The sequence below is a fragment of the Rutilus rutilus genome (assembly GCF_951802725.1).
Source record: "Rutilus rutilus genome assembly, chromosome: 13".
NCBI lineage: Eukaryota > Metazoa > Chordata > Actinopteri > Cypriniformes > Leuciscidae > Rutilus > Rutilus rutilus.
This window is the reverse complement of record NC_140218.1, coordinates 9,498,884-9,524,151: the sequence shown is the minus strand read 5'-3', so window position 1 is coordinate 9,524,151 and position 25,268 is coordinate 9,498,884. Positions and strand designations below refer to the sequence as shown.

Below are 25,268 nucleotides of genomic sequence, written 5' to 3'. Positions count from 1 at the left end.
ATTTTAGTAATCACACAATAACTTGACAATTTAATTTAAATGTTATATCAATATAGGCCTACATATTCTTTTTATTTTTTATTTTTTAATGGTAATTTCCTGGTAAAATGAAGGTAAAAAAATATTATTTTATATTTTATTTTGCCTTTCCACGGACCACCTGCAGTACCCTCACGGACCACTAGTGGTCCGCGGACCACAGTTTGGGAATGGCCGTATTAGAGCACACCCTCACCCTCGACTATTACCACACATGACACGACACACACACACACAGGCACAGGCGTGTTCTGTTCTCCATCTTAGAACAAACTTTTACTTTACTTTTTGTTACGAACATGCAGGCTAATGGCGTCCAGTTTAGGTAAGACTCAAATCAGACCATATAAATATGTTTAACGAGCCAAAATACCATATTTACTGAAATCCTAACTGCAATATTCTTTTATTTTTTAAATAATACAGTAAATATCTAAATGCTGGAAAATATGTCGGTACAAGTAGGATAAGGCCTGCTTACAGAACGCGCTTTTCTTCTATCGTAATCTAACGGAGCAACGCCGTTTGTTCGCATGCGTTTTCTTGTGAATAATAACACAGCGAGGCATGTGGTAAATGTGATATAGCCTAGGCGGAATTAATAATAATAAGGGAAAGTTTGTCACCTCGAGAAATCATAGGTAGCACAATTTTTTCAGTAACATTTTGATTAACCATTTCATCAAAGGTTGTAACGTTACCATTTTATTTCCCCTTTCGTCATTTCGCAACAATCATACAGGACTAGTAGACCTATTCCTGCAATATTTTGCTCATACTGTAAAAAGTTTAATTTTTAAAAGTTTTTGAGCATGTTGGTCAGAATAAAAAGGGTTATGGAGATCCACCCATGCGCTTCAGAAAAACATTTTGAATAGGAATAAAAGCAAAAAATAAATAAAGAGCATATTTAACTAAAGATATGCTACTAATCTTTGGCATGCATTGCCTTCAATTAGTAAAAGTATCGCGATTCTCGGAAATTAAAAACGTCACGATTCCTAAATGTATTAGTATCGATACTTGTAAGAATGACCGCGTTCCAGATTTGTAAGGCCGGCGACACACTGGGTGCGTGGCGTGCCGCGTGTCCGTTTTTATTTCAGCTCCCATGTTAACAGGTTAGAGCTAGCACACTGCCTGCGTGACACTCGTGCATGCTAGAAATAGAACCGACGCCTATTTTTCACGCGACTCGCAAGCGTGTTGGAATCTCTAGCACCTGTCAATACAGAACGAAATATGCTGTAGCCTATTTTGCCGTCAACACTGCCACGTTGTCTTTGCTGCTATATATTTATGTTTAACATGAAGTATAGGCCTTCCACAACTCTCTCCCCATATGTCAAATATATCACCAATGAGGCTTATCATATGTTACCAATATTAAACATTGTTTAATATAATAATCACTGTTCATATTTTTATTCAAAGTTCAGAATCAAGATAAAGGTATTACCGGTAACTCTTATGTTTCTTATGATAACTGAGATAATGCTGCTAAATTTATTATTTTTTTACCTTGAATGTCATTGCTCTAATTTATTTTTTATATTTTGATATTTCATATTTTGTTCAAATGTTTAATATATCTGCTGTTCATATGTTCATTTATTAGTGTGTTATATGATTAGAATGTTGTCCCGGTTTTAAAATAAAGCACTGCAATGATATTTGAGAGTGTTTCTCCCTTTTCAGGAAAAGTATCGAAATCGCAATTCTTGACTTGGTATCGGTATCGAAACAATAATTTTGGTATCGTGACAAACACTAGCTTTAATATTAGATATGGTCATACACTGCAGCCATTCATATACCTCTCAATCAAAAACAGGGAAAATAAAAATATATTTATTGTTTCTTTTATGTGCAATATTTTTCCCCCCACTTGTATTCAATTGACAGATTTGTATTAGTCTGCAAAGACAATGCAAAGAATTGCACCCCCCCCTAAAATAGTGTATAATTTAATTATCCCCATGCAGGAAATCCTGAGGTGGAATAACATGTCGACAAATTGTTCTTTCTGTGTGAATTATTTATTTAATATAAAACATAGAATTAAGTAAAATAATTTGTGAATTTTTGAATTGCATGTTATTTTCTTTTGCAGTTAAAAGAGGACAGCGGAGTCCATCTCTTGAACGACCTAATAGTAAGTAAACAAAAATGATAATTCATAATATTCAATACTGAAAATATCATCAAAATCCTTGAGTGTATCAGGGAGGTTGATATACTGTATACCTAGAGAAAGGAGGGGGTTAACATTTCCACTCATCTCAAAGGCATTTACTCAGCTGGTCCAGGAACTGAAGTATGCAATCTGAAATCTGCCATGCTCATGGACTCACTTCAGGGGCAGACTGACCTCTGGACTTTTTGGAGAAGTCCGGCAGACAAAAGGAGGCGCTAATGCAATCTTTTTTTTGTGCTTATAATAAACCGAAACTGACGCAAATGAGAGTGGTACGGTGGCCCAGTAGTGCACAACACAACTAAATTTAAAAAGCAAACAAAAGTTCACAACACAACGAAATTAAGCCACAACACAAACGGAAATGAGCCACAACACAACGGAAAATGTAGCCTACAACACAACGGAAATAAACCACAACACAACGGAAAATGTAGCCTACAACACAACGGAAATAAGCCACAACACAAACGGAAAATGTACAACACAACGAAATAAAGCCGCAACACAATGGAAATGCTCCCGACCACTAGAGGGCTCTCGGAGCGCGGTAAAGTTAGTTTTCCATGCCATTGATAGAGTCGGCAGTCTTAATATATCAATACCACGTCCACGATTAGTTTTTACAGTATTTAACCATTGTATATCGACATAAAATATACTTCCAAATCATCTACATGAATTATAGCTGCGTATTTATACCCTAGAATGCTTTGACACGCTACTACAGCGCATCCCTAAGGGAACCTCTGGAAATTCCACCAAGTGGTTAAAACATATAATTTATTATAATATAATATAATTTGATAAATAAAAATAAAAAACATTTGGTGAATTGCAGAATTACAGGAAGGTATTGGCACAATTTCACCTGTAATAAGTCAGTCTGGTCACTAGGAACCTACCACAAGCTTTGGGACATGAAAAAAAAGAAAGAAAACCTTTAGGTGAATTACAGTAACTTAGGCCTACTGTTTTTATGAAAAATAAATTGTTTACTGTGCATATAGGGAGCTATTGGCACAATTTCACCTGTTGTAAGTCAGTCAGGAGTGCGTTTCCCGAAAGCATCGTTATCCAACTATGATCGCAATGTCCATTGAACTCTATTGGTAACGACGGAACTTGCGACCATAGTTGGCCAACGATGCTTTCGGGAAACGCACCCCTGGTTAATAAGAACTACAACCTTTGAAACATGATAAAAGAAAAAAAAAAACATTTTATTACAGAAATTTCCTACAAAAATGATTGTTTACTGTAATGAAGGGAGGTATTGGGTAAAAGTCAGCTGTAGTAAGTCAGTCTACTACCAATCAAGCTTTGGAATTGGAACATGTCTGTTTTTGAATGTTAAAATTAATTTGAATTAATAAACAACTTGGAAGAATTGGCGGACGTTCCCTTAGGGATCATGCGCTGGTGGCGCGTCAAAGCATTCTAGAGTATAAATATGCAGCTGTAATGCACGTAGGTGATTTTGAATTAATAAATGTCGATATACAATGGTTAGCTACATACTGTTAAAACTAATAGTGGTGTTGATCCATTTTTTAGACTCAGTGGCATGGAAAACTAACTTTACCGCACTCCGAGAGCCCTCTAGTGGTCGGGAGCATTTTCGTTGTGTTGTGGATTAATTTCCGTTGTGTTGTATATTTTCCGTTGTGTTGTGGCTTATTTCCGTTGTGTTGTGAATTAATTTCGTTGTGTTGTGAACATGTGTTTGTTTTTTAAATTTCGTTGAGTTGTGTACTACTGGGCCACCGTACAATGGGCTTCTGATGGCAAGCAAAAAAAACGTAAAGATAAAGGTGGTTGGGAGAAGCTAAAAGAAACAAAAAGCGAAGTCCTTAGAGACCGACGCTACAAAATGCAAAAAAATAATAAAGATGTTTGGCAATAGTTCTGCAGTAGCAGTAGCCCTCATCTTGAGGCTGATGAGAGAGCCGATGGTTCTGGTGAGTCTCCTGTCAGGACAGTAACACCAGGTTACCTTTGCTCTCCTTCTCTCACTGTAGAGCATGTCGCCTATGAACAGAACTATAGTAAAATCCCAGGACATCCCTATAGTCCGAACGTTTACTTCTATTTATCACTCGCATTGTCTGACGTGAATATTCTATTCATTCGTAACGAGACAGCAGCGATTTTACAACGGATTACATTACATTTGACAGCTACTGAGTTACAAAATAGAGTAAATGAAGTAGCAGGGCTCCAGACTAACTTTTCCACTGGTTGCGAAGTTTGTCTGAAGTTTAAAATCATTGGTTCCCGTAAGCCAATCACATGACGTTTGGTTATAGCGTGTGTTATGCGCATGCTCAGCCGCATCTAACTTCCACTGTAAACACATGTATGATGCGAAAACAAAACCATCGAGCGAAATACCGGAGTGAACATGGCTGTGAACGACTTTTGCAGATTATGTGAAGTAAATCTATGCATCCACGGTACAATCAGTGTCTACGTCACGGCTCTCAGCCCGCCCTCTGTTCGTTGATTGGCCGGCTGTTTTCAGGCCGGAGGAAAACGTAAAGCTATTACGCTGTCTCAGACTGAGTACAGAAGCGAAATGAAATTGAGCGGAAGTAAGAAGTCTGACGTACTCAGGCTAACATGACCATGCACTCGCACAAATGCGACCACATAAAATTTTAACTCGCACATTCTCAAAAAATGGTCGCAGTCTGGAACCCTGAGTAGCCTAAGGTGATCGCTCCGATTAACATGTAACAAGAGAATGAGTTTGCAAATCATTTGTGCACACATGGTCACTCTCACTCAGCTTGGCTGCAGCGTGACTTTTGTCATTGCGTGGCAATAGTAAACGCCAAAACTATATTATGTTGATCATGCATGTAGGCTAACCCATCCAATATCCAAATTCACACCCATTCACACAGACGTATGAATATTCAAATTGTAGAATAGCTCTGTTGTTTCAGGTTTCTAGATTCTAGGTCATGTTTATCATTATATGTCATACTATAATACATTTTTGCTTTCTGCTCTTTTGTGTAGATTTCAAGTATTTTAGTTCATACAATAATAAATTGATTTCAATCACCATTGGTTTTGTGATGTTATTTGCCATAAATGCGATACATTGACTGCTATAATATTGTGAGATAGTAGTGGCTGTTTGTAGTTGTGGTGGGGCCTATTAGGGGGCAAATCCAGGGCCGTTTTTTACTCCCAGTCCGTCCCTGACTCACTTGGTCGAGTATTATTTCTGTGTTCTGTGTCCAGTGAGTGATTTGAGGATTGTTCTGCTGGGGAAGAATGTAACAGAAAACAGCAGAGTGGGAAACTTCATCTTAGGAAGAGCAGCGTTTGAGAGTGAAGCACCTGCTGATGTAGAGCTGCACATTGAGAAACACAGAGGAAAACTGAAGGACAGAGACGTCAGAGTCATCAACGCTCCTCAACTGCTGCATCCAAACCTGTCAGTCTCTCAGATCACACAGAGAGTGAAAGAGTGTGTGAATCTGTCTGATCCTGGACCTCATGTGATCATACTTGTCCTGCAGAAGAACGACTTCAGTGATAATGACAGACATAGAATGAAAGGTGTGCTGAATGAATTCAGTGACGAGGCTCTTAAACACACTATAGTGCTGACCAATGTGGAAGAGATAAACAATAACTGTATTCATCAATTAATAAAGGAATGTGGAGGTGGACATCTTCAGTTCGATGAAAGAAAATCAGGATTGCACTCTGAGATACTCGAGAGAGTAGAGAAGATACTCAAAGAAAACCAGGTCCAATTTCTTATCTGTGACTTGTATGAGGAAGCAGAAGAAGCATCAGAAGATGAAGAGCAGAGCAGATCTGGAGTTTCAGTCACAGCAGAAGAAGAGGGAGATCTTGATCATGAAGATGATGGAAAAATCCAGAATACCTTGTGTAAGTATTGTTGGCAAGAAAGTTAGTTTAACCCACACATACACATCACTTCCTTCAAGAGAAAGAATAAATTGAGAAAATAGAAAAAAAAATTATAATGATAAATGATAATACAAAAACAGTATTATCATTTTATAATGTAAACTCATACAGTAAATTTACAGTTGTTGCTGGTGTTTATTTTATGATTAAAATAAATATTAAAATGAATATTTTTATGGAGTAAACTTTTTATAAAAGCAATAAGCCCCTTGAAGCCGTTTTACAGTGGATTTACAAACAACCGCTCTGCATCGTAGCTAACAGCGCCCCTTAGCTGTTCTAAATCCACTGTAAAACACGGCTTATTGCTTAAATAAACAAACAACAAAACGAAAGTATCATTCAATTTTAATTAATACAAATTGTATAAATCACATGAACATTTTTATGTAACTCATGTAATTGACCCAATAAGCTTATTTGAAAATTTCTTTTTTTTTTTTTCTTTTTTTTTTCACTTGTCACTAACTAATAAACGTGTCATTCAATTGACAGATTTGTATTCATTCTGTAAAGACAATGCAAAGATCCCCCGGCAAGGAACCCAAAAACACGACTGGTGGTAAAAAATTAAAATTTAGATGTAATTAGTCTTGAAAAAATGAAAAACGTGTAATTTTCTTATTCCACATGCAGGAAAAAACGTTTGTGTTTTATGAAAGAAAGAATATAATACTGAGGTGGAATAACATGTTGACAAATTGTTCTTTTTGTGTGAATTATTTCTAAAATATATAAAGATAACAGAATTTGGTAAAAGAATTAGTGAAAATTTTAATTCCATGTTATTTTATTTGTAGTTAAAAGAAGACGTTCATCTTCATCTTCTGACCGACCTAATAGTAAGTAAACAAATTTGATAATTCATAATATTCAATACTGAAAATATAATCAAAGCCCCAGAATAGGACAGAATCTTTATTTCTATTTCAATGTTGTACATTAGCTAAATGCTGCTGCACATTATATAATGACTGTTGAAGATGTATTAATAGTTATTGTAGAGGTGATCATTCTATTTAAATGAATAAAAATGGAATAAATCACATGAACATTTTTAGTTGACCCACTAAACTAATGTCATGTTTGTTTCTCAGTGGCAGAGAGTGTCTGTGCTTTGTCAAAGCTGAATGTGGTTCTGTGTGGGAGAGACAGAACATTAAAAGCCTCCATATCAAACCTCATCCTGGACCAGAGAGACAGAAGATCCGAGCTCAGCTCAGAGTGTGTGAAGCTGGAAGGAGAAGCTCATGGACGTCGGATCACTCTGGTGGAGCTTCCAGCTCTGACTCGACTCTCACAGGAGGAAGTGATGCGTCAGGCTCTCCGCTGTGTGTCTCTCTGTGATCCTGGAGTTCATGTTTTCCTCTTTATTATTCCTGACAGTCCACTTACTGATGAAGACAAAACAGAAACAGAGGAGATCCAGAAAATATTCAGCTCAAAGATCAACAACCACATCATGGTCCTCATAATCCAGGAGTCAGAGCATGAGACAGAAGAACAGAATGAAGCAGTGAAGTCTGTCATTCAGTGTTTTGGGGGAAAACATCATTTCCTTGAGCCAAACACACAGGTGTCCGTGTTGGTGACTAAACTGGAGCAGATTGTGGAAGAAAATAGTGGAATCTGTTTCTCCACGGAAACATTTTTGGATGCACAAATAGAGAAATTTGAAGAAATGAGGAAGAAAATCTCACTAGACACACAGATTCAACAGCAAGGTAATGATCAGAAAATGTGTGTCTCACACCCACTTTAAATGATAAAACATGTGGACCGAAGAGTAGTTGCTCAGTTACTCATTCAATACTGGCAGGGGGAGAAAGTGCTACTATTGCACTACTAGAAATTGCAGACTAAAAGACCAGGAGAGGCTGTAGCTCAGACCTTATAACCTGCTTTTTTCATATTTTCTGCAGTGACTTTATGGCTTGCAGAATCTGGTTATGGTCCACCTAAGTTTTGGTGCTCAATAAAGACTTAAAACCATACAGTTGCTGTAAAATTTAGATACATTGAGAATTGTTTTGGAATCAGATCTCAACACCCTCCAAACAGAGATTAAAACCAGTTTCATTAGGCCATAAAAAAATGTTAGTTTGGATAAGCAATTTCAGGAAATTGTCATAGATGTTGTGTTAAATACATTTTCTTCATGTCAAAATAAAACATTAACATAATTGTCAAATTCACGTAAAATTCTAATTCTCAATATATTTGATTTCAGTTTGTTCTTTTGTAATTTGTAATAGTTCAGACAGATTGCTCTTAAATGTTTGTTGTATCTGACTTTTAAAAGACTAGCAGAATGACTCAGCAGTTTTCTCTTTTTCAGATTCAATAGAGGATTCAGATGATGTGAGGATTGTCCTGCTGGGAAAAACTGGAGTTGGGAAGAGTGCAACAGGAAACACCATCTTAGGGAGAGAAGTATTTATAGAAGACGTGTCTCAATATTCAGTTACTAGAGAGTGTCAGAGAGAGACTGCTAAGATCAATGGCAGACAGATTACTGTGATTGACACTCCAGGATTGTTTGATACTAAACACAGTCATGAAGAGATCCAGAGAGAAATCACCAACTGCATCTCCATGATTCTGCCAGGACCACATGTGTTTCTGTTACTGATACCAGTGGGACGATTCACTGAGGAAGTTGAAAATGCTGTCAAGATCATTCAAGAGACTTTTGGTGAAAGCTCAATAATGTACACTATGGTGCTCTTCACCAGAGGAGATGATCTGAAGAAGAAGACCATTGAAGAGTATCTGGATAAACCTGGATCTGGTTTGATGAAGCTCGTTGAACAGTGTGGAAACAGATATCATGTGTTCAATAATAGTGAGACTCGAGACCGTGTGCAGGTGTCGACATTACTGCAGAAAATCAATGACATGGTGACAGCAAATGGAGGGAGTTACTACACATGTAAGATGTTCAGACAGATGGAAAGAAAAAAACAAGAAGCACAACTGAAGATGCTAACAGACGAAGTGGAGAAACTGAACAGAGAAAGAGAAGAACTGCTGGCCAAACATGAAGAAGAGAAAGATAAAATAAAGATGAAGATGGAGGGAGAAAGACAGAATCATGATGCAGAGAAGAAGAGAAGAGAAGAAGAATTTGAGAAAAAGAGGGAGAAAGAACAAAAAGTGTGGGATGAATCTTATCAGAGACTTAAAGAAGAAAAAGATGAAATCAACAGAGAGATTGCGAGAATAAAAAGAGAGAAAGATGATCTTCAGGCCAAATATAAAATAGAAATAGAAAACATAAAAACAAACATGGAGGAAGAAAGACTGAATCATGACAGTGAGAGGAGGAGAAGAGAAGAAGTCAAAGGGAATGAAGAACAATACCGAAAAGATATCAAAGAAAAAGAGGAACAACTGCAGAAATGTAAGGGGGAAATGCTAAAACAGATGCAAGATGAAAGGAGGAAGCGGGAGGAAGAACTATGTAAGTATGAAGACAAAATTAAGTCAATAGAACAACAGAAGCAAGATGAACTAAAGAGACTAAAACCTGCAAACTATGAAGAAGACAGAAGAAAAGACATTGAGAACATGAAAATCTGCTGCTCTCAAACAGCCTCTTCTCTACAGGTAAGTGATCAATGTAAATCAAGGGTCAGGAGCATTAGAGGACTTAGAGGTTTTACAGTATAACCATTAAGAGTTGAGTTCAGATTCCCTCATTCACTTTTTTTTTCTCTGTATGGGCAATACTACACATGTACAACCTACAATCATAATCTATTCACTAGACCTGCAAATATAACACCACAGAGAATTACGTTTTCATCTCTTTTAAAGGACAGGGCCCTAAGTTTAATTCATTTAGTCTATAATCACCAAAATGCTTATTGCAAAACTATTTCTTATCTAAATTTTCATTGTCGTAGGTCTTCATTATAATATGTTTTTTTTTTTGTTTTTTTTTTTAATCTGTGTATCAGGCTATTATCTCTACTAAAGTGACAATAACAAATTACATTTATTTGTTTAATGTGAATCTGTTCATGTATTTACAGAAAGCTGAAACTGGTCAAAACCAAAACCTTGGACCAAGAACCAGTGAACAGCTCGAAGAACTCTATGATAGATTAGATCTGAAAAAAAGACATCAAGATAAAATGAAAACAGCAGACATTCTTCAAATCACCAAGTCTTCATTTCAGTCCCAGGAGCCACAGAAAGAGAATGAACTGGTAAACTCATTCTTACAAAAGCTGATTAACATGGACTACAGAGCAAGATACACAGCCATAAATCACAGAGAGAAAGAAGATAACACAGACAGTGTAAGCCCTGATATTCACCCAATGGATGTTCAGATGGCCGTGTTTCATTGTGCTGATGGTCTCCTGAAGCAGCTGATGGTGACTAAACTCTCACAGTGTCAGTATTCACTGCCTCTGCTTGTTCCTGATCCATTCACACAACAGATTGAGTTTCCTCTCTGGACATTCAGACAAATCAACAAGAGCTGGAAGAAGAAAGACTCCAATAATGAAATCATCAGTCAAACTCAACCGGTCTACAAGGCTGAGACTCCAATGGTGGCTTTCTTCAGGTTTGGTTCAGTGTCTTCATCTAAGTCCCAGCTGATAAACGGCCTCATCAATGAGAAACACCACACGTTCTTCCACAGGAATTGCTCAGGCAGCAGCAGAACCAGATTACTGATGGATGGAGTGGTGGAGATCGCCTGGTACTGCCCTTCTGGGAAAAAGACTGATGCATTTGATGACTGTGTTGCTTTCTGTAATCTTCATGGTGATGCAGCAGCCAATGAGAAACAATATGAGATTCTGACCAGCATGGCATCCGTAAACGTCCTCTTCTTACCTGATTTCGGACAGAAGAACCAGTACAAGGGTTTGGTGAGATCACTCTTCAAATCTCCTCAGCCGCTCATTTGTCTGCTCACTGACAATCACTGTGGTGAAACCGAACTCGGGAATGGAAAATTTGTAACTGGTCTTTTGGACAAAAATAAATCTGATGTATCTAATCAGATAAGGGAGATGATCAAAGTGAGTTTGAGCAAACAGAAAATTATCTTCAAACTTGAAGATGTGGCCAAACACACAGGAATCAGAGTAGATGAGGACGATCCAGAGTGCCGGAGAGGGAAAGAGGCAGCGGTTCAGATCATGGGATTACTGAGAGGAAAGGATCCATCAACAGTGAAAGAAACAAACCTGCCCTGTCAGGGGAAACTGTGGCATGACTGGTGTAAAATCAACAAAGAGCTGTATCATCTAGAAGGAGAAAATCTAGAGGAAGATAAAAGTAACAAACTCAAGAACATGAGAGAAATAAGAGAAAAGCAGATGAAACAAGGGCCGAGTGAGTTTATGAGGACATTTATCGAAACAATGAAATCACAGAGAGAAAATGAAAAAAACTATTTCCTCAGATGGATTATGAACATGTTGGATGGCTTCACTTCAGAGAAACTCTTTGATCTTCATAAAGATTATGACAAGAAATGGCATGAAGTCTCAGCACTGAAAAGAAAGCCTTATAATCTAGATCAACTGCAGCATGAACAAACAAACCTGGAAAACATATCAGAGCAAATCAATAGAACAACATTTGGCTTGGAGCACATCCTGAGAGAGCTTGGTCAGATCTATGAGTCGTGGTCGTCTGTGAAGAAGAACAAGAAGGACAATCTGCAGTTTGACTTCTGTTTTCTCCCGAGTCTTGCAGCAGAGATGATGATCTCTGGATCTCCAATGGAGCTGATGGATGGAGATGCTGCTCATATTCCTCTCTCCTGGGTCACTGCTGTTCTAGATGAACTTGTTAAGAAACTGGGAAAGCAGACCAGAATCTTTGTACTGTCAATTTTAGGGATTCAGAGCTCTGGGAAATCCACCATGTTGAATGCCATGTTTGGACTGCAGTTTGCCGTCAGTGCTGGAAGATGCACCAGAGGAGCTTTCATGCAGCTGGTCAAAATATCAGAGGAGATGAAAACTGAACTGAAGTTTGACTATATTCTGGTTGTTGACACTGAAGGACTTCGTGCACCAGAACTGGCTGGAAGCTCAACAACACATCATGACAATGAAATGGCCACATTTGTTGTTGGTCTTGGAAATATGACCCTGATCAACATCTTAGGAGAAAACCCATCTGAGATGCAGGACATTCTTCAGATTGTTGTTCAGGCCTTCATGAGGATGAAGAACGTCAGACTGACTCCCAGCTGCATATTTGTGCATCAGAATGTCTCAGATATCACAGCTGGAGAGAAAAACATGGAGGGAAGGAGACGTCTGCAGGAGAAACTGGATGATATGACAAAACTCGCTGCTAAAGAGGAAGTCTGTGATGCAGAAGGATTCAGTGATGTGATTGCGTTTGATGTACAGAATGATGTGAAGTATTTTACTCAGCTCTGGGAGGGCAGCCCACCCATGGCACCACCAAACCCAAACTACTGCGAGAACATTCAAGAACTGAAGAAAACTATTCTTTCACACGCTTCAAAATCAGATGGCATAATGCTGACACACCTAAGAGACCGTATTCGAGATCTGTGGGAGGCTTTGCTTAATGAACAATTTGTGTTCAGCTTCAAAAATTCTCTGGAAATCGCAACATACAAGAAACTAGAGACTGAATACAGCAAGTGGACCTGGAGCCTCCGGAGTGCCATGCTGGAAATTGAAAACAGACTACACAAAAAAATTGAAAATGAAGTAATTCATGATGTTGAGGAAACTGATCTTAAAGCAGAACTGAATGCAAAAAGTGAAGAAGTGAAAAAGACAATGTCTGATTTCTTTGAGAAAGACAGAGACGCAGCTGTACTGAATCAGTGGAAAGGTTTCTTTGAGATAAAAGTCAAACAGCTTCAAGAAAACATTGTGAAAGAAACCAAGAGGAAATTAAATGGGGTTCTTCAGCAGCGTCACCTGAAGAAAAAGATGGATGCTGAGAGGACAAAACATGAAAACACACTCTTTGAAAAGAGCAAAGAACTTGCTTTACAATTCAAACAAGCGAATGATGAAAATCTCATGAAAACACAGTTTGATTCCTTTTGGAAACAACAGACAGCTGAGATCATCAGAGACTCTCCTTTAGTCAAATATATTGACATATTAGGAGATGTGAAAAAGCTGTTCAGTGAGACCTATGCAAGTGTTCCTTTAGACCGCATGAAAGAGAGCAGTGAGCACAAAGATATTATCGGTTTGACAAGCTATTCAGAATATGTGCATTTGAAGAAATCCTGTGGATTTACAGCACCTTTAATAAATGTCTACAAACAAAGTAGAGAGATGATCGGTCTTGTTTTATCTGAAGAGGATGAAGTCCAGATAAGATCTTTAATCACAGACATTGCTGAACACACAGATAAAATGATTCAGTCATATAACATTGTAAAGATGGGCTACAACAACAGCTGCGTTCAACAACTGGTAGATTACATAAAGGCAAGAATAATGCAGCATGAGGAAGGGCCAGATGTGAAATATGTGTTCAAAAGTGAATTCTTCATGGATCTGGTACTTTTCATATGTCACAGAACAAACAAGACATTCACTGATCAATACAAAATGTTCAGGGAAGCCAATGATCCTGTTCTCTATTTTGAGAGGAAGAGTCAAGAGTATTACAGGATTTTCAAGAAATACTGTCAAGGAGCATCATCAACTGCTGTTTTTGGGGAATTTGTTTGTAATAAACTTAAAGAGCCCATTCAGCAGACAGTCTACAAAACAACTGCCAGAGATTTAGCAGATGAAATGAGGACAAACTGTGAACCATTAAATGGGAACCGATCAAACCTGGAGAAACACATCTTGAGGAGACTGGCAGAAAAACATGATTTCAAAGCTTACATGACTTACATTAAAAATCCCAAAGAACACTTCAAGAATTTCATCAGAGATGAAGTCAGTCAGTACATCACTGAAAGATTTGAAGATAGTGTTCGACCCAAGATGGAAAACAGCATTAAACTGCTGGAGCAGAAGATCACAAACGCAGCACATCAATCCACCAAACATGTTAAAGAAAATGGAGAAGCTGATTTGTGGTTGTGTCATTTCACACAACAACTCTCTGATGAGCTGGTATTCTCTGTAAGGGACCTCACTGGAGTGAATCATAATGATGTTGAAGTCAGCTTCTTAGAAGAAGTGATAAAGAAAGAACTTCCTTCTATAAAATCTGACATATACAGTAAATTCAGCACAGAAACTTTTCCAGTAAAGCTGGAACACACAGACAGACCAGATGAGCTTCTGATCGATCACCTCTGTGACTGCTGTTGGGTTCAGTGTCCTTTCTGTGCTGCGATCTGCACAAACACAATAGAAGACCATCATGGAGATCACAGTGTTCCTTTCCATCGTGTTACTGGAGTAAATGGGTGGAGTTACAGAGGAACAACAAACCTATCTATCAGCATCTGCACATCAGCAGTAGCCAGTGATCGATCTTTCTATCCAAATAGCTCAGATGATAAAGTCCTCTGGAAGGAATACAGAGAAGGAGGTCCTAAATATGCGTCATGGAGTATCACCCCGGATCTCTCTGAGCTGCCGTACTGGAAGTGGTTTGTGTGTGAATTCCAGGAAGATCTGGAAAAGCACTATGGAAAAACCTTTCAGGGACGTGGCGAGATTCCAGATGAATGGAGAAGATACTCTCAAGAGGAAGCTATTGAGAGTCTGGATAAATACATTTAATGAAACAATTAACAATGACTCTGATACACAATACACAGTTGAAATGAGATTATGTCTCACACTTCAGTGAATGAGGAATATACTAAACTAAATATAGCACACTAAAACAGCTCAAAGAAGTTGTTCACAGAATAGATTCTATTTTTTTAATAGATCAACACTTTTATTATATCTTTGTTTAAAATAAGTGTTCAATTCTACACAGCAGAAACTGATCTATGCTTACAGGTAGTGACGGCACTTTCAAAACACTGCTTCATGAAGTTACCAACCCTTACGAATCTTTTGTTCCGAATCAGTGTTTCGGAGAGTGCTTCAAACTGCCAGAGTCACTGATTTCAGTAAACGAGGCTTCATTTCGTCATAACTGTTTCGAAACTCTTCAATGGTTCACCGCTGGGAGCTGATCCTTGTCAACCAATGAATCTCTGAGAACCAATGAACAAGTGTCTGTGGGTTTTACCTGATCTCTGATCAGTTTTATACATTTGCAGACGTTTTAATTAGACATTAGTATAATTAAAATGAATAATGGTAGTTAATATTCTCTTATTGGCCTGTTTAGCTGAGCCATTCAAAGAACACACCCTGACAATTGATAAAAGAACATATATACACTTGATAATCTTATAGGATGATTAGATAATTGCATTTGAAAGATTTTACTTTCTATAAAAAAACAACAAAAAAAGTGCAATAGATTTGTAAAAGGTGTTTTTATGAATGTTTGGCCTGGGTTTTTGTTGAAGTTACACTGTTCTGAAGAGGGTCACATTTCTGTTTATATTTACATCTGTGTGCAATATTTCACTCACCTACAGCTTCCTGCTAGTGCTGCAATGTTATAGAGAACTAGATGTGCATTTAAAAATAAAATAATTTAATAAATAGACACAAAAGAACAGTTTGTTTTGTTGTGTGGTACTTAATTCTTGGAAATCACATGTTTTGTGAACCCCTGTTCAAGATAAACTCGGCTGGAAAAATTGGACACCCCTGCCATGTGCTTTAATTTGATAGTGAAGCATTAATAGATTTGAGAAAAATAGATTAAATAAACAGAATTTAACAATAGCCTATTAAATCAGAGTTGGATTCCTTTGTGTTGAGCAAATAAGAAAAGTGAATCAAATTGTGTTTAGCATATTAACATTCTTACAGTAAATGTGACTGTTTGACAACTGAATTGACTTGCTCTTATAAGAAACATTTTTCTTTCTTTTTAAGATTTCAGAAACCCAAAGGAAAAGAGGCATCGTCTTAAAACCTGAACCGTTAGACCGCTTGTAGTCACAATGACATCAGACTTCTGAAAGTAATGTTAATTTTAAAGGTTTTAATGCTTTTGTCCTTTTTGACCCACTTTTTTTTTTTAAGAATGATCTTTTAAATATTTGTTTGTCATTGATAAACTGATAATTTAAATAAATTGACTCAATTGCAGGAAAGTCATTTATACTTTAAAAAGTTTCCCCCAAAATGTTAAATGGTCAGGAATTTGTTGATGAAAAGTGTAGCTGAAATATTAATGTTGTTTAAAAATTAACCTTGGTACATCAGGGGGTCAACATTGTTTTTTGTACATTTCAGTTGTATTTTCAATATTTCAACATTGTAACATTGATTGAACAACATTACCAATGATTATTTTTGTTAACTTGTTAATTTCAATGTTGATTCAACAGCAGTAATGTAGAATCAGTCATGATGACATTAGCATTTATGTTGTTTTTGTTGAAATTTCACCATTGTTTCAACATCATTTATGATTGCAAAATTGATTTTGAACCAACATCACATTCTAAAGTTAATTCGAAGCGTTGACGCATTAACATTGATTCAACATTGTTTCAATGATTGCTTGCTATCTGGGTTAACTGTTGTCCTTCATCCTCAATAAACAAGCTACAATTAGTCCAAAATGCAGCTGGTAGAGCTCTTACTAGGTCAAGAAAATATAATCATATAACACCAGTTTTATCTCAACACTGGTTACCTATTAAATTCCATATCAATTACAAATTATTTCTCCTGACCTATAAGGCCCAAAACAGTTTATCTCCTGTATTTAACCAATCTTCGATCGCCTTACAATCCACGCTCTTTAAGATCACAAAACTCTGGGCTTCTGGTAGTACCTAGAATATCTAAGTCCACTAAAGGAGGGAGAGCGTTTTCACATTTGGCTCCTAATCTCTGGAATAGCTTTCCTGATGATGTTCAGGACTCAGACTCACTCTCGCAGTTTAGATCTAGATTAAAGACGCATCTCTTTAGCCAAGCATTCACATAATGCATCTCATAACCTTATCAGTTATCAGATCAAATGCACATGATTCTCTTTTGCTTGAAATGTTACAAACAGCATCTTCACTAATTATTTTCCATGTGTTTAACTGTTTCTACCTCGGGATACCACACACACCAGCTCCAGTTTGGATCCAGACTCTTATGAAGGCATAATCATTACACCTGTGAAGAGATGATTTCAACTCCTGTGAAGACTTCAGATGATGCAAACTCTGAATCAACATGCACCACTGCAAAAAATGTTCTATATATTAATCATTTGTAAACAACATGTATTCATTACTTCAATAAGCTCATTGTTTTTGCCATATTTCTGAAATATATAACGGACACAGTCGCCTCTGATAACAGATCACTCTAAACTGTAATTTAGACGCATACATTTTCTGTAAAGCTGCTTTGAAATGATGTCTATTGTGAAAAGGGCTTTACAAATAAATGTGAATTGTTTTGCAGTGTGTCCTTTTATTATATAACTTTAACCCTATTGTTATTTAAGTCAAGACAGTCAAATCTACAGAATAAAGAGTTTTTCAGGAATGTCTCAAAGGAGGCAGTTATAACAGTCAGTCAAACACTTATTTTATAATAAGCAGTTCATGTAAAAAAAAAGCAGTATTGGAGATTCTTTTAACTAGTTTTTTTTATTATTATTATTATTTTACTTATTTCTTTATATTCTACATCATACATATTTTAACCATTTATGTATATGCTGCATTATAAACAAGTCTTGCAGGTACTTTCCAAACCAAAAGTAAATTGCATTCAAGTATTTGTGGCATTTGCTTATATCAAACACAAAGCAACATTTTGTCCTGCTTAAAGCTATCCAAAAATTAGTAATAGTTTAAACTAGGCAAAAAGTATTTCTTACAACAGGGGCTTTCACACCAGAGCATTTTAGTCGAGTCCCAAAATAGATAAATAGCCCTGGATAAGATGCAGTAGGCATTTTTGAGGAAAAGTACTTCAAGTGTTGTTTCTATATGATTTTTAGGTGCTGAATCCATTTCTGCCGTATAACAAGTTGTAAACATCACTGTTTTGGCATAAACAATAAAAACAAAATGGCTGCCAAAAATTTTTTTTTTAATTAATTAATTTTAATGCATTTATTGCAGTTTAAACATTAAACATTATAACTAAAGTATGCATTCTCAGAATATTTAAACATGTAAACAATGAAAAAACAACATTAACATGAAAGGGACAGTTTTTAATGGCTGCTGGAATTATGCCAAGGTACCATGGTACACTGGGAAGCATATATCAATGGAAATATGCAATTATGCCCAGCCCGAAGGGGGGAACTTGGAATACACATGACCCCAGGGGGCTGCATATTGAGAATCACTGGGGTGTCCAGCCGCAGGTGGAATATTTCAAACCCAGGGGTGGCAAGGTGGCTTGCCGAAGGAAAGACACATGCTCAGAGAGGCTTATAGTGGACTACACACGTGGGGGTCGCCCAGAGGCCGTGTTAGGTGTCGCCCAGCCTGCAGCTCTACAAATGTCTGTTAGCGAGGTGCCATGCGCTAGAGCCCAAGAGGATGCCACACTCCGGGTGGAGTGGGCCGTCACACCAAGGGGGCATGGTCGACCTTGCTGCTGGTAAGCCAAAGCAATGGCGTCCACTATCCAGTGAGACAACCTTTGCTTGGAGAGAGCCTTTCCCTTCAGCTTCCCACCATGACAGACAAAGAGCTGGTCTGAAGTCCTGAAACACTGCGTTCTGTCTACGTAAGCATGGAGGGTGCGTACTGGACAGAGCAGTGCCAAGGCTGGGTCTGCCTCCTCCGAGGGCAGCGCTTGCAGGTTCACCACCTGGTCTCGAAAGGGTGTGGTGGGAACCTTGGGCACATATCCAGGCCGGGGTCTCAGGATCACGTAAGAGTTAGCCGGTCCAAATTCCAGGCACGCTTCGTCAACCGAAAATGCCTGCAGGTCCCCTACCCTCTTGATGGAGGCCAATGCAACCAGGAGCACTGTCTTCATTGACAGGAACTTAAGGTCCACTGATTGCAGAGGCTCAAAGGGAGCACTCTGCAGAGCAGTTAAAACCACTGAGAGGTCCCAAGAGGGAACGAGAGGAGGGCGAGGAGGATTCAGTCTCCTCGCTCCTCTCAGGAAACTGATGATCAGGTCGTGCTTTCCAAGGGACTTACCATCAACTGCATCATGATGTGTGGCAATGGCGGCACCATACACTTTCAGGGTGGAGGGAGACAGCCTTCGCTCCAACCCTTCTTGCAGGAAGGAAAGCACGACACTGATCGGGCCTTTCGTGGGTTCTTGAAGTTTAGAAGAACACCAGTTGACGAAGAGGTTCCACTTCAACGCATAGGCATGTCTCGTGGACGATGCTCTAGCGGAAGTGATGGTAGCCACCACCGCTGGTGGTAGGGTACTCAAACCTGCCTCGTCCCGTCCAGGAACCACACATGGAGATTTCAAAGATCGGGACGAGGGTGCCATAGGGTGCCCCGTCCCTGAGAAAGCAGGTTCTTTCTCAGAGGAATTGGCCAGGGAGGTGCTGTCGCGAGGAGTACTAGTTCTTGGAACCAGGTGCGGTTGTGCCAATACGGGGCAACCAAAATTACCTGCTCCTCGTCCTCCCTGATGGGCGAGGCGAGTTGCGACATACGACGGGAGCACAGACCACCTTGTCGGTTGATGTACGCTACTGTGGTGGTATTGTCTGATCGGACTAATACGTGCTGACCCCTGAGCAACGCACAGAAGCGGTGCAGGGCGAGACGTACAGCCTGCAACTCGAGGCAATTGACATGCCAAAGGCGCTGGGGTCTTGTCCAGGAGCCCACGGCAGCATGTCCATTGCACATGGCACCCCAGCCCATTGTGGAGGCATCTGTTGATATAACAACATGCCAGGAAACTCGTTCTATGGGCACTCCAGCCCATAGAAAACTGAGGTTCGTCCACGGGGTGAAGGTCTGACGGCAGGTCGAAGTCACTGGGACTCGGAGCGTGCCGTGTTGCCATGCCCACCTCGGGACTTGATTGCGAAGCGGTCTCATATGAAGCAAACCGAGCGACGTTACTGCGGCTGCGGATGCCATATGCCCCAGGAGCCTCTGAAATTGTTTCAGTGGAACCGCACTCTTGCCCTCGAACTGACGAAGGCAAGTTAGCAGTGACTGCGCGCGCTCGCTCGTAAGCTGCGCGCACATGGCGACCGAGTCGATTTCCATACCGAGAAAAGAGATCCTCTGCACGGAGCAGAGTTTGCTCTTCTCCCAGTTGACCCGAAGGCCCAGACAAGCTAGGTGCCGGAGCACTAGGTCCCTGTGTTCGCAAACCTTGTCTCGAGAGTGAGCTAGGATCAGCCAGTCGTCGAGAGGAACAAGGGCTGCCTCGACAACCTTCGTGAAGACGCGAGGAGACAGGGCTAGCCCGAAAGGGAGAACCGCGTACTGGTATGCCTGCCCCTCGAATTATATATACTGGTATGCCTCATTTGCATATGTAAACATGACATTTCAGAAAACTTGTAATACAAAAAATGTTTGTCTCTATGTAAGTGAAAAACTGGAAAGGTTTTATGGTGATATCTATAACTTAAAATTTTTACCCTATCCACCTGTAGTGTTTCGGCTGTGAATAATGCACCTATTGTTTCAATAACAATTACAAGAAAATGGGACCCTTATTTCAATGTTATACGGTGGATCCTTATTCAGGAGACATTGAACTTTCTAAAAATGTGGTATAACAACTTTTCCTCAAAAATGCCTACAGGGTTACACAATCTTGAAGATTCGGACCTGACTATTTGGAGCAGAAGCCAGTCTGTTTCGGTTTATTTGGTGTGAATGCATTCTTCCAAACCCAGTGCTCACTTCAAGTCCACTTGAAAACGTAGGCTGGGGTTCAGTTCATGTTAAAGCTGGTTGATTTGAATGTAATCTGCTGTGAACCACAGAAATGAACTGCTCTTGATGATTGTGAGGTTATTTCTCAGCGCCCTAAATCTTCTCAGCCCCTTCAATCAGGAAAGCAAGTGCGGGAAGAAACACACAGAAGACAGTGTTTCTTGTTCAAGCTTCTTTAGAAGAAGGTTTATTGTTCAGATAGGGTATATATAATCATCACCAAGGATACATTAGTATAAAGAATATCATGATCTAGCAGGCAAAGAATGTTTAAGGATCACCAGGCAGGGATGTCTTCATATATAAGAAGCAGGGAGGGGGAGAAATGGTATAGTATGAGAACGGAAAACATGTTTTACCCTCACAATGATGTATAATTTTCTACTTTGCATGCTTTTGGTCATGTTAATAGTGAAATGTGTTTTCTTCTAGCTGTGTGTCTCTGAATAAATGTCATTTGTAGAGCAGTAAAATACATCTTGCAATACATCCACAAGAGACAATCTAGTGTGAAAGTAAATTAATGAAATAAAAATGTACATATTTGGTATAATTTTTAAACATCCACTGCTTTTAAGTAGCTAGTGATAGTCAGATCGAGGCTTTGTGAAACTGAAACGGTTGAAGCAAATGTGCAACCTGGTCTCACAGGATTCCGTGAAATGTCCACGGGCCCTTAACTCAAAATCCGTGGAGCCATCACGGAATCGCCCCAAATTCCGTGATGCTGCCACGGATATTACTCCAATGCAAGTCAATGACACTGACCTTCCGTGGTCCACACACGGATACCCGTTTCAATGACGGAGTACAGATCTCATTTTGTCTCGTCCTGTCATCATAAAATCCAGTTTGATGGCGTTTTACACCCATTGCTCGCTTGGCTATAGTCAGAACTAAAATCTGTGATAGGAGCACGGATTGAGTCTGCGGTGAGACCACGGATAACTCCAACGCGCAAGTCAATAATGACACTCATCTTCCGTGGTCCACACACGGATACCCGTTTCAATGACAGAGAAAAGATCTCACTCAACGGACGTGCTTTCTCATTTGGAAACACAACATTTTAAGTATTTATTTCTTTTCCAACACCAAATACCATAAAGACTTTAACCTCTCTGTTATTGTAGCTATTGCACTGTCCTGCCATCATAAAAATTCAGTCTGATTTTGTTAGCCTAACTGAAGTCCCGTGATGGCACCACGGACCTCAACAACCTGACCTCACTCACTGGATGTTGTAATGTTGCTCACTTGTTTAGACACTTGAAAGCTTTATGTCGACTGTGTTGCAATTTTGTCTTGTCCTGTCATCATAAAATCCAGTTTGATGGCGTTTTACACCTATTGCTTGCTTGGCTATAGTCAGATCTAAAATCTGTGATAGGAGCACAGATTGAGTCTGTGGTGAGACCACGGATAACTCCAACGTTCGTGATATGGTCACGTAATTTAATCTATTGATTCGTGCCACGGACACGTTTATTTCGTTATTTTTCGTCTTTCGTGATCACAGCTCGTTTTTTTCTGCCTGTCGGCTGCAGCAGAGAAGCTGTTTTTATGTTATTATTTCTGTCTTATTGCCAGGGAAGCTGGATTGCTTTGCTGTTTATTGATATTTTTTTAAATGATATTTTATCAGTAGGAAATCGCGCTGAAGAAGTCTCGTTCCGAACACATCGCGATATTTGGCATCAGTTCACGTGTGTCAGCTGTTGGTAAGTAGTAAATAAATACCTAAATACGCTGTCCTAATAATGTGTGATATAATGTCTTTTCTGTTTGTCGATATTTATCTGCCATTTCCACGGAGACTTTGCGTTTCATTGCTTTCTAATTCAAAATAGGGTGATTAAACACTGCCTGTCACGTGACGTGCTATAGGCCTAGATATTCATATCAGATTAAAAATAGTACAATTAGTTCCAAAGTTGTATTTGTAGTAGAAGCACAGTAAAAACAACACTTACCATGCTTTTACCACAGTAACATTAGTTTTGCTGTGATAAGTGTAGTAAAAAGACAGTAATCACAAAACTTACCATGCTTTTACCACACTATTGGTAGTTTTAATGTGATACTTATTGTAAATGCACAGTAACCACAACACTTACCATGCTTTTACCACAGTAACCCTAGTTTTACTGTGATAGGGTGTGGTAAAAGGACAGTAACCACAAAACTTACCATGCTTTAAACCTCAGTAACCTTAGTTTTACTGTGATTGGTGTAGTAAAGGACAGTAATCCCAAAATTTACCATGCTTTTACCTCTGTATTGATAGTTTTAAAGTGATATTTGTTGTAAATGCATATTAACCACAACACTTGCCATGCTTTTAATGCTTTATAATGTAACATCCAATATTTGTAAGGTAAATCAGTACTTTTTCCTTTAAATAATCCTATATATTATACATAATGATATTTTCTTTTCTCTTTTTACAGCTGAAAAGACCAAAAGGGCCTTTCAGACTCAGTCGGCCCATTATTGTTTGAGGAGAAGTAAACGGAAGAGACGGAAAGCTGCAAAGGCAAATATTCACAATGGTATGTCTTGGTTTTAACCCTAAATCAAACATTTTATCAAGCATTTGTTGTTTCTTAAAACTTCTCTCACAAAACCCATAGCCCAATCAGTACAAACATAGTCTGCAAGTTTTAATAATTTACGAGATTTAACAAGTTGTCAAATTCGTATGATACTCGATTGTACGAGTATACAAATATGTATATTTGTATACTCGTACAATCCTGCAGCTTTTACTCCTAGTGCTGTCATTGGCTACTGCCTCAATTCCTGTACATATTTATCGCGATATTTGTAAATCAGTTGCGCCACTTCTTGGAAAGTTGTCGGATGTCCCACACACTGTCAGAAAGTTTATATTAATTGCAAATTGGTCCCCGTCTGTTTATGTTCCAGTGATACATGATGTCTCTCCACACCTCATAACCTACCTCTGTTTGCAAGAGTGCAAAAGCTTATGTGACTTGTCACATTTCATCAGATACTCGATTATTTTGTCATAATCAGAACAGTTACACTGCTGATAACTGTCCCGTTTGCATGTAAATCATGTTCATAATATTGTTTGCTATTAAAGACATACTTTTATTCATAGAAATGCCCACATATCAGTGAACTTATAACATAAAAATGCTTTTAACATTTAATTATGCAACACTCTTTACAGAAAACATATCCCACGGTTATGGATAAACTCACAACGTCATCAAGTCCTGTGCTGGGCACATTGTTTGTGTCCTCCAACGTATTCGATCCGTGGCCAAGTTCTCCACATCTTCCCATGGGACACTGACATTCTTCAGGTCTTCATGAAACATCTGTCTCTGTGTCTTCCTTGGTCTTCCCTGTCTCCTGCATCCTCCTGGTGGTGTCCACTTCATCACTGTGTTTGGGCATGTGTAGGATGTGTCCAGCGAGGTGCACCCTTTGCTCTGTCACAGTTTCTGTAAGTCTTCATGTGGAGTCCCACTCCTCCTCAGGATCTCTTTGATATATGCAGAACCAATATTGAATATAGTGATTTATCTTTTTCCATATTGTTAAAGCATTTTGTTTTCTCTTTTCAGCTTCATAAACTGTACTTGATTTCTGCCTAATGCCTTTATAAAAAAGTGTCAGTGTTCATCAGGTGTTTTGCTAAAGGACATATTCATTGCATAGTTACAATAAAAGTGACCAATAATCACAAGGATATAGAATGAAAGTTGAGAATGTAAAATGTTGCGCTTATGTTTTTGCCTATTTGTTCTTTAAAGCGACGAAACAAATGTATTTTCACATAACAAAGTTGAATCTCATCCTTTGGTTTGTAAATATATAACTTCATCATAGCAATTTTTTTTTAACGTTAATGTATGTGTCACTATAATAGATTGCCCCTGTATCTGGATATTTTTAATTAACTGATTTTTATACTGTTGTGCAGTAGTTTTGGCGCTACATTTGTCTTTAAACAGTTTGACATTAAATATTGGAATAAGCTTTCAAAATTGTGTCCATTCATTGTGCTTTTGTTACATTTATTTGAATATAATTGATATATCTTTGACTATACATACACTGTAAATGTTAGAAACACTTTAGTAGGCCTACATGCAATTATCTTTTATTAAA

The 25,268-nt window shown here is 38.6% G+C and overlaps 1 protein-coding gene and 2 long non-coding RNA genes across 7 annotated transcripts; all 3 read left to right on the top strand.

Annotated features, from left to right (window-relative positions):
* The first annotated feature begins 246 nt into the window (after positions 1-246).
* LOC311302138 (interferon-induced very large GTPase 1-like) lies at positions 247-17,674 on the top strand. 5 transcript variants are annotated; one of them, XM_084427775.1, is made up of 9 exons: positions 250-364; positions 2,153-2,194; positions 5,492-5,812; positions 5,911-6,151; positions 6,689-6,755; positions 6,994-7,035; positions 7,291-7,917; positions 8,532-9,802; positions 10,231-17,674. In XM_084427775.1, exons 4-9 carry the CDS (start codon positions 6,032-6,034, stop codon positions 14,914-14,916), a joined length of 6,813 nt encoding a protein of 2,270 aa, XP_084283901.1. In that variant the 5' UTR covers positions 250-364; positions 2,153-2,194; positions 5,492-5,812; positions 5,911-6,031; the 3' UTR covers positions 14,917-17,674. The 5 variants fall into 5 exon arrangements, with proteins under 5 accessions (XP_084283903.1, XP_084283900.1, XP_084283899.1 ...); XM_084427777.1 differs by lacking the exon at positions 6,689-6,755 and having other exon boundaries at positions 247-364; XM_084427774.1 differs by having other exon boundaries at positions 247-364; positions 5,492-6,151.
* A 5,012-nt stretch (positions 17,675-22,686) lies between these two features.
* On the top strand, positions 22,687-24,363 carry LOC311302146. Its single transcript, XR_014629543.1, has 3 exons — positions 22,687-22,843; positions 23,573-23,674; positions 24,322-24,363. It is a non-coding gene; the product is annotated as an uncharacterized lncRNA (long non-coding RNA).
* Positions 24,364-24,540: 177 nt separating this feature from the next.
* LOC311302148 lies at positions 24,541-25,144 on the top strand. The gene is made up of 2 exons (XR_014629545.1): positions 24,541-24,600; positions 24,722-25,144. It is a non-coding gene; the product is annotated as an uncharacterized lncRNA (long non-coding RNA).
* Positions 25,145-25,268: the final 124 nt, after the last annotated feature.